The sequence below is a fragment of the Akebia trifoliata genome, unplaced genomic scaffold (genome assembly GCF_017979445.1).
Source record: "Akebia trifoliata isolate Shusen 1 unplaced genomic scaffold, ASM1797944v1 Contig00603_ERROPOS1908002, whole genome shotgun sequence".
In the NCBI taxonomy this organism is placed as follows: Eukaryota; Viridiplantae; Streptophyta; class Magnoliopsida; order Ranunculales; family Lardizabalaceae; genus Akebia; species Akebia trifoliata.
Window position 1 is genome coordinate 73,909 of NW_028237130.1, and position 12,908 is coordinate 86,816.

The 12,908-nt window shown below is 35.3% G+C and overlaps 1 protein-coding gene across 1 annotated transcript; it reads right to left on the reverse strand.

The window, feature by feature from the left end:
* Window positions 1–155: 155 nt before the first annotated feature.
* On the reverse strand, window positions 156–12,908 carry LOC147381291 (26S proteasome regulatory subunit 4 homolog B). Its single transcript, XM_086430613.1, has 6 exons — window positions 12,382–12,908; window positions 7,672–7,917; window positions 2,257–2,426; window positions 1,955–2,171; window positions 1,703–1,843; window positions 156–402 (listed from the first exon to the last, which is right to left on the reverse strand). The coding sequence occupies exons 1-6, from the start codon at window positions 12,859–12,861 to the stop codon at window positions 319–321; spliced, it is 1,338 nt and encodes a 445-aa protein (XP_086286739.1). The 5' UTR covers window positions 12,862–12,908; the 3' UTR covers window positions 156–318.

The window sequence follows — 12,908 nt, forward strand, 5'->3', positions numbered from 1 at the left end:
TGTTGCACAAGAGATATATTATAGGTTGCATATCAATCCATGGAGTTAGGGTCATCTAATCTTATCTAACGTACATTCTTTGGATCATAAAATATATAGCATTGAGGCGAACCAACTTTGCGAAGTTATATCTGTTGGCTATGGACTCTTGAATGTTGTCGTATCACTAAAGATAAATATCAAAACCAAAAGGGATGGAGAATCCATCCTGGACTGATACAAAGTATACAAGCACTTGAGCAAGAAAAACTAGTAACGTAAACAAATGACCTTGGAAGTTGACAGGACTGCTTTGTCTTTTTTTTTTTTTTTCCTTTTTTACATATAGAGTCCTTCAGGCACCCCTTCTTTCTTCTTGAACATTACCTTTTCCTTTGCCTTCTTGAAGTCCACATGTGTCACCTGTACCACATCATTTTAAAGGTAAATAATCTTCAAATATTCAAATATTTTTAAGGAAAACTCAAAGAATTTTGTTAGCCAAGCAAGAATATCTTCTTGCAGAAGAGGTTTTGAGCAGCATGCAGGCTGCGTGATGGGAACTAACTGTACACCCTGAGCTTTAAAAATCCCAACGATGACACTCAACCACAAAAAACAAAAAACAGTAGAGGGCAAAGAATTCAAAGATAAAGGCATGCACGCTTGGTCATCAACACTTGCACTGAAAAAAAGAAGAAATGATGGTCATTTGAAGAAAAAAACTGGGGTAGTTTTTTTTTTTTTCCCTCCTTCAGTTTTACTTTCTTCCATTCGTTGCCAAACCCAAAGACAACTGCCGCTGGTGGTGATGATTTCCTTCCTTTCTTTGGACTTGGAATTCCCATTTTGACATTTGTCGAGCGTTCTCAAGCGACCCGACTTATGTGGGTTCTATGAAAACTGTGGTTCAAAGTTAAGATGATGAATCTACAAAAATACGGGAGCGAATCTTTCCAAGTCAGAAAAAATCTCAATCCTAAAATAGATTAAAATGGTCCATTAAGAGCATCTTTGGATGCAAGAATAAGGGAAAACCCTTCTCATATCTTATTCATATGCAGCTTAACAGCCAATAAAGACCTACAAACTATTGTCATCAATATTCAAAATTCTAAACACTTATGTGGAAGTGGTCAAGAACTTATTGAACTGTCTTCAAATGGGATACTATTGTAAACAGGGTGGGCAATGAGAAAATTTTATACTTCTTTTTGTCCCTTTGCGGATCACCTTGACCTCAGATATGAGTTTTAAATAAAATTTATCCAAAACCTCAGAGCCGTATCCTCAAAGCAAAAAAAAAAAATAAATAAAAGCTATTCAAGGTCTCCAGAGAAAGTTCCGCTTTGAGCTTTCCTTTTTACAATTATTACTGGACTTAATGGTTGTATTGTTGGAGGCAATTTCTTATAGTTAGTAGAGAAAGAAAGCTCAGAGGCAAAAAAGATCAGATTAAATTGAATGTGTCAAGTAGATTAAGTAATGCTAATGACATTGACTCTAAGTTATATCAATATGTAATATAACTCAATAGTTTGATTGGACAGTGTCACGACACAATCCATAAAAAGATTCCAAGTTCCAATGGTGAAAAATCTCAAGTGCACCTAACGTATTATCCATCGATACTACTAAAAGCAATAAACAAATATAAAGTACTGAATTAGTCTTTTGAGAATATGAACAACAGAAGTGCTAGTCCAAGAATGAGAAAACACACCTTCATACGGCGCTCCCTCAAAGCAAGCAAGCCAGCCTCAGTACAGATTGCTTTGATGTCAGCTCCAGAAAACTCATCCTTAGTCATTACGAACTCTTCTAAGTTGACATCATCTGCCAAAGTCATCCTTGATGTGTGTATCTGCATTACCAAGTACAATGAACACTTAGTAAACATATTGGAGTTGCATTCATGGGCCAAAAACACACACTAATTGGACATCTTGAACAGAATAATGGCACATAGGTGTACCTGGAAAATGCGCCTCCTTGTTTTGATATCAGGAAGAGGGAATTCAATCTTCCTATCTATTCGTCCAGGTCGAAGCAATGCAGGATCAAGGCTTTCAATTCTGTTTGTTGCAAGAATTACTTTGACATCTCCTCTTGAATCAAAACCATCTAATTGGTTCAACAGTTCCAACATGGTCCTCTGAATTTCACGTTCACCACCTGAATTGGCATCGTACCTGTGTAATATACATACTAAATCTGAAATAGTCCAGCAACATTCATTAAGAAAAACAAATACAAATCAAACATTGAGGACCATACCTTTTTGTGCCAACAGCATCAATCTCATCAATGAAGACAATCGAAGGTGAAAGGTCATCAGCAACCCTAAAGAGTTCTCTCACTAGTTTTGGACCGTCTCCCAAGTATTTTTGAATAAGTTCACTTCCAACAACACGCAAAAAGGTTGCAGATGTTGAGTTTGCCACAGCCTAAACGAAACAAAACAAATTTACACGCTCAGGATGTGTTGCACAGAAAAGTTGTTCCAACCATTGTTTTTAGACACTGAGGCACGAGGCAAGGCACTCGTTGGCCAGTGCTTCGAGGCTTAAGCCTCATACGAATGATAATTTTAAATATACAGCATAACATTTAAAATAACTACTATTAAAGACTAAAAAATTAGGACAACCATTGCATATTTCCAAATTTTATCCATTACAACAAATAATAATATAAACATTGTTATTCTATATTTTAGCAAAAAAGAAATATTTTGTATTTGAATAATTCAAAGTTTCTACCGAAAATAACTATTTTATATTTATAACAAATATACAATTAAATATTGATTTTCGATAAGACTCGTGCTGGAGTGACCTCGTGTCGCACTTCATGACGTGAAAGTGGATAGGAACCATAGATGCTTTGCATCAAGATACGAGTGAAAAAGCATCTATGGTTCCTATCCACTTTCACGTCATGAAGTGCCATATGAGGTTCCAGCTTGAGGACACTTCAGCATTATTCTTTCAATAACTTACTTTGTAAAAGACTTAATACTATAAAGATATTTATAAATCAACTCAACTCAGTGATTTTCTTTGCATACATTACTATTTTATATTCAAATACACTTTTAAGTGTTCCAATTATGTTGTATGCTACTAGCAACAACAAAGAAATAAAATAAAGTAAAGAGAAATTAGAAAAAAGAAACAAAGAATTAAATAAGATATGCCTTTTAGGTGCCTCTTGGTCTGAAAACCTTAGCTGCTTTTGAGTTTCAACCTTCCACCTCAGAGAGTTTTTAACGACAAGGCATAAGAAGAAAAAAAACATTGGTATATATGCTAAACAAAATAGAAAAATTAACGTGAGGCATACACCTCACACCGAGGCATATGCCTTTTAGGTGCCTCTTGGTCTGAGGCGTAAACCTTAGCTGCTTTTGAGTTTCAACCTTCCGCCTCAGGGAGTTTTTAACGAGCCTCATCTTGAGGCGTGCCTCAAGGCATAAGCCTCACATGCCTCTAAAAACATTGGTTTTGTAGATTACGTGATTGAGAAGGAGAATAGAAGAAGATATTGGAGAAACGTTACAAATATAATCATCCGAGAAACAGTAAAAAGAAGAAAAGAAAGATTCAAACTCTTGTGATGTGCTCTGATACCATGTAGATTAAGAGTTTGAGAAGGAGCATAGAAGAGGATATTGGAGACAAACGTGGGAGGAGTCGAATTAACTCCAACCCTAGCCGCACAATGTATTATATATCATAACCAAATAACAAAATAAAGAAAAGAGTATACTAGCCCTACTAATAATAACTTATTACTCCTAACAGGTTTCAACTTCCAACGAAAAAGTGAAAAAAAAAAAATTAAGAAGATGAATACTAATTACAGCAAAACGTAGAATGGAGCCATCTCTCTCGACACAAGCACAAAGAGATTCTTAGGCATGCAACAGTGATATAACCTAACCACGAAGCACCAACCCAGAAACTTCGGGCCTGTTTGGATTGACTTCTTAAAGTGCTTCTGGCTTCAACAGGGAGCCAGAAGCACTATATGGATCATTTGGACGAATAAGTACTTTTCAAAATAATTTTTCAAAAAAGTAAAATTAGTTCTATGAGAAGTACCGAGAACAGTGCTTCTCAAATCTGTTTTTGCGGAGAGCCAATTTGTTCGTCAATTAATAGGGTGCGGTTCCAAAACTACCCTCGTGAAAATTAGAAATTACTCCATATATCCTGATTCAGTCCGTCAAAAAAAATCGCTCTTATACTATAAACCCTCGTCGTTCATGCGAAACCCTAAAAGGAAGTTCTGCCAAAACCCTCTCCTCTTTACGACGAAAGCCTCTCCTCCCTCAGGCGACTACGACGACGGTCTCTCCGGCCTCTCCAAGTCAGTTCGGCAATCAGTCCCTGTTTTTTTCATTTTGTAAACCTTCGTCGTTCAACCTAACTCCTTGACAGAAGTTTGGCCGAAACCTTCTCCTACCTACGACGAAAACATATCTCCCCTCCGGCGAGTACGGCAACGACGTCTCCGACGATTGCAGCGGCGAGTTCGTCCTCTCCTCATAGGTAAGTCGATCGGCTCACACTCATTCGATGGTCTATTTCTCTTCTCATATCTTTTACGGCAAAGGGGAATTTCTGTGTTTGATAATTTTCTTACAAAATCGACTGATTATGCAAAATCGATCGAATAAAAAATATAGTTCGTATTTTCGAACATAGGAATTTCTGTGTTTGATAATTTGGGGAATTTCTGTGTTTGATAATTTGGGGAATGTCTGTGTTTGATAATTTTCTTACAAAATCGACTGATTATACAAAATCGATCGAATAAAAATATAGTTCATATTTTCGAACATAGGAATTTCTGTGTTTGATAATTTTCTTACAAAATCGACTGATTATACAAAATCGATCGAATAAAAATATAGTTCATATTTTCGAACATAGGAATTTCTGTGTTTGATAATTTGGGGAATTTCTGTGTAGATGAGATGGTAAATTTAGTCTTAAGTTGATGACACAAGGAATCTTTAGATTTCAATCAAGTTGTTTCTAAGCAAGCATCATCAATGGACTTCTTTTTAGTCGGAGGTGTCAAATTTGAGTTCTTTCTCTTGATCTTGGTTTCATTAAGAAATCTTCATAATTTTTACTGTTTCTCTTAAGATGAGATGTATTAAATGTGAACTCACACAAATCCGCCAAATACGACTCCAAGAAGAGGTAAAAAAACAATTCGTTTATCCCTTTATTACTTTGGAGAAGAAGACTTCTTATATAGTGTAGATAATTTGGGGAATTTCTGTGTTTGATAATTTTGTAAGATCTTATCATCTGGGAAATAGGGTTTGAATGAGGACTTTGGTTTGGAGTTTTGTATTTTAGTGATTCATGTTATTTTGATGCAAGTACACGTGTATTTGAGAAACATGTATTTGAGAAATTATGCAATACTTTACACGAAGAGGTGGGTCTTGAAAGAACAAGGAACGTTTCTTTAGAAGTATCCTTAGGAATGTTCTTGAAGATATTGGGACAAAACGAGGGCATGCGAAGTGTTGGTGATCGATTTCAACGTTCTGAAGAAACCGTGAGTAGACACTTTCATAGAATCTTGAAAGCTGTCCTTGAATTGTGCAAAACTCTCATTGTGCCTCGTTCTTTGGATGAGATCCCTCATCAAATTCACACTAATCGAAGATTCTGACATTTCTTTAAGGTAATTTTAAAGTTAAATTCAAAAAAATTATAATGTTTAATCTTTAAAATAAAATTTCTTTTTATATGAAGGATTGTGTGGGAGCGATTGACGGTACTCATATTGGGGCACGAGTTCCAATAGCAGATCAACTTCGATATTTAGGTCGAAAAGGTATAACGCAAAATGTAATGGCTGTATGCTCTTTCGATATGTTCTTCACATATGTAGTTGCTGGTTGGGAAGGACAAGCAAATGACGCGAACGTATTCTTAAAAACAATAAATAATCCTAATTCAGGATTTCCTCACCCTCCGTCAGGTTGGTATTCAAAATTTTACTTAATACATTTAATTATACGTTATATATATAAAATAATGAAATTATTATTCATTTGTAGGCAAATATTACTTGGTTGACTCTGGTTATCCATTGATGGATGGGTATATGACACCATATAGGGGTGTCTGTTACCATTTACAAGATTTTCGATGGGGTGCATGGCAGAAGGAAAAGAAGGAGTTATTTAACCATCTTCATTCTTCATTGCGTAATGTTATAGAGAGATGTTTTGGGGTATTAAAGGCAAGATGGGCAATTCTTAGGGACATGCACACATACTCCATTGATACTCAAAGGGATATCGTCATTGCTTGCATGGGACTGTACAATTTCATTCGAAATGAAGCTTTGGCAGATGTTGAATTTGCTATATACGAAGAATTAGATTATATAGATGAAGCCGTCCCTAGGAGTGTAGATGAGCCTGGACCCTCGAGACGTTCACAACGAGAAAGACATAGAGAAATGGAACGTAGGAGAGAAATCATAGCTGAAGCTATAAAAGAAGCTTATGATCGACGTGATATAATTATATAATTTTATTATTTAAAAGTTACTATTAACTGAATAAATTATATTTTTGGGTAAATTTAGTATGTTTTTACTATATGAACATCTTTGTTTATTGGTATGACGATCACATATAAATTTTGTTTATGAATGTTTTCTTTTCATTTTACACATGTTGGTGTGATTATTACATATGATTTTATGTATGATGATACATGTTTTATTATATGATAGTTGTTATGTTTTTATACAGGTTTTATTTTTCACATTCCAATATTTAGGGAAGGTTCTGTATAATTTAAAAAAGTTAAGAATAAGTATATTTTGAATATAAAATGATGTTATCATGTTTTTTATTTAATAAAAACAGTAACTGTTACTTTTTTTTTTAGCATATGTTGTTGAGTTATAATGTTAAAAACAGTAATTATTACATATAAGGGTATTCTGGTCATTTTAACAGAATACAGAATAGTTTCCTAACACAAAACTTTATGAGAAGTACTTCTGACAGTACTTCTCAGATCTTGCATCCAAACGTACAACACGTATTCAACTACTTGAGACAGTACTTTAGAAAGTACTTCTGGAAGTACTTATATTTTAAGTACTTCTGGCTCCTGTATCCACACGGGCCCTTCCATTATATACAATGCGACAAGTTACATTCATTTATGCCAACCTACCACCCACAAAAATAGAGAAAATGTTATCGCAATGAGGCATGGTGTACTACATTCGGTTCTTGCATCTGGTGCTAAAGCACATGACAAAAAATGAAATCTGACTACTAAGAAACTACTAAAAATGTTAATAGAGTAAATCGGTTGCTACATGATCATGTAGATGTAGAAAACAGGAAAATTAAATATACTAATAGGAAACTAAATTAGTAATTATTTGCAGTTCTAAGAAATAAAAGAAAAAAGTAGGATCGATGGTAAGATTTTTTTTTGGAGTTAATTTTTATCAATTAGTACTTTGAATGAAAATTATCATACATTTTTAACCTAGCATGCAAATATATGAAAAGATTGCACCTAGTTATACTGTAACAAGTTTTTCGTTCTTACCAGCAGAAAACTACGTGTATATACCCCGACAATATCACCAAAAATTAAAAATAAAATAAAATAAAGACGTAAGTACCTTAGCAAGTAATGTCTTGCCCGTTCCAGGCTCTCCATAGAGTATGACTCCCTTAGGAGGCTTAATACCAATATCTTCATACAATTCAGGATGAGTAAGAGGAAGCTCCACTGCCTCTTTGATTTCCTGTATCTGGGCATCTAATCCACCTATGTCAGCATATGACTCCAAAGGAGCCTTCTCAACCTTCATCACAGATACCATTGGATCAACTTCGTCTTGAAGGAGTCCAACGACAGAAAGAACCTGAAAGAGATAATAAACCAAAGAAGCACTTTCTGAATTCCTCCCCAGAAACCAGAAATATTTTGTAGCATAATGATTTACTTCATTCCAAAGAGAATCTAACATAGAGACAACTAACTACTTGATGGCTTAACAAATAAAGAATAATTGCACACGTGAAAATTTCACAGTTTATAACTGTAACAGTGGAAGCAAGTAGTTGCATCTGGTGTTTTAGAGCTAATTGTGTTATGTGCAATAGCATCCTTGGAACTCTACTTAGGTGGCTTCCTAATGCCTTTTATCCCTTGTGTAACTTGATTCCAGATGCAATTTGTTGGTGCCTATGGAAAGTGTGAAACGCCCATATCGTCCAAAAGAAAGAATCTAATTTAGAAGGTACTATCCTGATGATCAAGGCAACGTTACGGCACTGGACATCCATAGACCAAGAAATGAGAGCATTCACTTATGCGACTTGGTTTTCAAGTAGAGCAGGATTGTATTCATCTCATCTTAGTTTTGTGTTCTAGTTTAATTGTTTTCCTCTTTATCGAGACCCTCTGTTACATTCCTATCTTGTACCCCTTTCTTGTTCAGTTGTTCTCAGTGAAATTTACTTTTGTTGATCTGGAAAAAGAAGCAATGAGCTATATAAAATAAAGAATGTAGACCCTATACTCCAAGGAGACTGGTTTGAAACCCAACTCCATCAATCCCCACTGACAGTCCCATTTCTTTTTCTTTAGAATTAGCAGATTATCAGTTGGTGGGAGACATGGTGTAAATGCATATGAAGACTTGGGTTTGTACCCAATTCCCAGGAATGTAGGATCCAGAATCTAGAAGAAACACCCCTGAACTAGATTATCATAGCAATTTATGGCAAAGTAATTGGATTCTGTAGAAATTTGCAGTTGTGCGCCTGTTGCAATTCAACTGAGGTCACTATCCTTCATCACACCAAATATTTTGGGAAAATAGGTGAATTACCTTAATGTTTCTTGATATGGATAGAGGACATTGGTAATCTACAATCATGGTTATCAATATGTAGGCAGAGTACATTAATAATGTGAAACTGGTACAATGATAATTCTTTGATCTTCAAATTACCAACCTCGCAAATATGAAGTTGTTTCCAAAAATTTGTTTTTTCTCCATTCTTGCCAAATGCATCAACATAATGAGAATGAAACCATAATCCACAAAATCCACCCTCGAACATTGAATGCTTAGGTTGGACATGACTAACCCAATGAATATTTCAATAACCAGAAAATGCTTGACAAACATTATCTGTCACTCAAAATAAAAAAGAAGTTGATTGAGGTGCTCACTAGTCACCACAAGCATTGTAAGGGAAGTGAAGTTTGCCATGATATCTAATTGTTTCATCAAATGGTCTATTGTGAGGATTTTATTGAGAATGGTCATCCAAGTGAAGAGAGCTAGTTTGGACAAGGCAGGAATGCTCTATACCATCATATCAAAAAAGATAAAGCATCAATTACTACTAAAGAAGAAGTGAACCAATACACTGGGAATACTCTTTTACAAACCCACTGCAATATGTCTCATATCACCCCCAGCTTCCATCATTTGCATTGATTAATGAACTCCAGAAGTCTTCCCCAAAAACCTCAAACTACTGTCTGATTACCACCTTATAATGAATGTTATTAGAAACTTCTCATAGATAAAAACAACTGCACTCGTACATCAACCAAGATTTTCAATACTGCATTTACATTGTGATGCAGGACGTTATGGGAAGAAGATGAAAGAATGGAGTTAAGGAATCTAATTTGGAATTTGGGCTAAAAGAGGGTTACCTCAAACGTTCCCCCAAGGGTTTGGTTGTGGGATTTAATCATAGCATTTTGCAATTATGATTAAGGATCTAGGTTTATAGGGTAAAGGAAAGGGTTGAGGTTAAGATGTGTAGGGTAAGGATTAAGGATTGTGAGAAAGGGGTTTCAAGACTTCAAGATTTCAAGAAAATCAAGAAAACAATATAAAAAAAACGAAAAGATGATAGAAAAGATAGAAGAAGATAGTACACTGGAATTACACCAAGATGGATGGCCTCCAATCACGAGAAAAACTGTAAAATTTCTTTTTATTCCATAAAACTGATAAAAACCAATTTATTCCATAAAACTGATATATATATATATATATAGACTCAAAAAATTACATAAAAATTAACTCTTTTGACCCAAAAAGTCAATCCCATGTAAGACTAACACCCAATCGGCATTTTGGCCATAACTTTCTCAAAACTCATCAGAATTGCAAAATCTTGGACTCGTTGGATAGGTAACTAAATAACCAATCAAATGGCACAAAATTTATCCAATACAACAAATTTGACCCCTCAAAAAAAGACAAATAAAAATAACGTGAATAGTACGTGAACTAATATATGACCTCTAAAATAATAATACGACATCTAAAAATAAAATAAATCTCATTTAAAACTGATCCCAATAAATTAAAAGGAATAAAAAAAATCAACTCTAGACCCAAACAAGCTACAACCTAAATAATTCCAAAATTTTCATTGGAACCTATGACTGCTTGCTTGATTTGTGTCCCGCATCACATTGATTCTCTCTCTCCCATAAGCTTTTTGTTTCATCCTCATACCTCCAAGCCACTCACTCAATAGGGATTTATCGATCTCAAATTATGTCCTTTCACTTCCTTAGGATTACTTGCTAGCTTTCGGTCGACCAAATGGTATTTATGTTCATCATCCTAACATTCCAAAGAAACTCTCTTCCAAGCATCTCAAGCCTCATGGCTGTAATAAGAAAAATTAGAAAGAGTATTATGTTTGAATATTTAAAAAGCTCTTCATATAAGGGTGGTTTTCCTTGTTTCAACGTACACCCTTCTCCTACGACACATGTATACCCTCATATTTTTCTAGAGATCAAGAGAAAAATAAGGTTAAGATTGAATTTGGACCTTAATACACTGGAACGCTAATCTATGTCAATCTTGGAAATAATCCCTTTGAATGAAACCTATTTGTTTTTAAATCTATACATTCCATGATTACTAAGGATCCATATTGAAATTTTCAACTTCCGACAAAATTGCCTTGGTGAGGAGATATGATATCCCATCATGCCCTTAATATGGTGGGTAAGACTTAGCAATTACTTGTAAATTCATCTTGACAAAAGTCTCCAATATTTCCATGCCTCCTTTAGGCATAATTAGGGCTATAAAAGTAGCACACTTTTCACAAGGAATGCTTCTTTATTGTATATCAAATGAAGTTAGGTTTAAAGGGTTTAAACCTAGGACATGGGAACAACATTCCACACATCTTACCTCTTAGCTAAGTTGGTACTTCGAGTTTTATTGTATAGCCACTATTATCTTCATTAAATCTTCTCTCATGATGTCTCAAAGTTAGGCCCAAAAGACAAATAACAGCTTATTACTCATCAAAGGGTCTTTCAAACCAATAACATGAATCTTAAGAAAAATGGACCAAAGGAAAATCCCTCTGACTTTGGTAGAAAAGATCTGGACTTTGATAAAGGTTTAAAAGAAAGGAAAAAAAAAAATACATTAGCTTAGACCTTATCTTCTTGTCCAATGACTTCACCCTCAACTTTGGGGTGTAAGAATGAATTATTTTCTTCTTCTTGAACCGGAAAAACACTTAAAGATTTTTCTGTTGGTATCTTCCTCAAATCAGTTTACCTCAAACTTCTGTAGCCAAGCAATCTCCTTCGTAGCAATCTTTAAGAACTCCATGGAGACCATTCTCTTCCTTGTTGATGGAGGGAAGACATTTTAGTACTTTTTTCTAACTTGCAAAAACTCTCCATTTAACCTTTTTAATTCAGGTTCTTATTCTTTATCACATTTCAAAGATACCACAAGAAACTCCTAAATCTATCAAGTTTTGACTTTTGAATATCCAACCAATGTTTTCTATTATAAAGAAATAGATGATTAAAAACTCCACAAACGATGACAACTAAATCTCTTGTTGGGCGCTCAATCACCCACACATTTTCATCCCCATCATTATCATCAAAATCATATCCCAAAAATCTAAGGTCAGCCAAAGAAAAATACCCAAAAAAAAAAACAACTTTTTTCCAAAACCTCGACAAAATCCATGGGATTGTATTTCCTCCAAACGCATCTCACTCAATCTCTAATGTATCTCTGAGGATGTGCAAACCAACAAGTTTGACCTAAAGTCGCAATAACTGCTCTTAAGTCTATAACACAGTTCGAATCCTAAGTTTCCAATTGCCAACTATGCACCTTGATGTAAATTGTAAACCCTAATTCATGGATATAAGTCTTCCCATCGTATAAAGAAATCAAATCTAATTACAATCCAGAATTAATTAAAATAAAGAGAGAAATTCATTCATAAACCCTAATTCCAAAATCATCCACAAAATCAAAAGAAGAAAAAAAAAACTGCAAGAACAAAAATCAAACCTTATTGTGCATGAGAATAGCGCAACCGGGCTCGAGCTGATCTTTATCAACAAACGATAGAATACCAACATAGTACTCCGGACCCACGGAAGACGACACAATTGCGTGATTCTCATCAATAAGTTCCTCGAGATTTCCAACACTCATAGGAGAACCGCGGAGGTCATCAACCTTAGATCGATCCTCTTCGTTCTTGTCCTCCTGAGGCTTTAACCTCTCCTGATTGCTTACGAACTCCTCCTCCATTAGGAGATAATCCTTGATCCGCTCGAGCTTTAACAGTCTGAGCTTACATTTGGTGAGAGGAGTCACAACGGGGAGACGAGCCGCGGCTTCGGGTCCCTTCTGCTTGCGCTGCTTGCGGCCAACCCGAGCTGGCGGCGCTGCTGGTTCGAACTTCTTTTCTTTTTTGTCTCCATCGTTCTTGCGATCTCCTGGTGAGCCTTGCTTGTTCAAACCTCCTGGAGTTCCTTGACCCATGGCGAGAGCTCGGCTAGAAGTGAAGAGAAGAAAAAGAAAAAAAATGT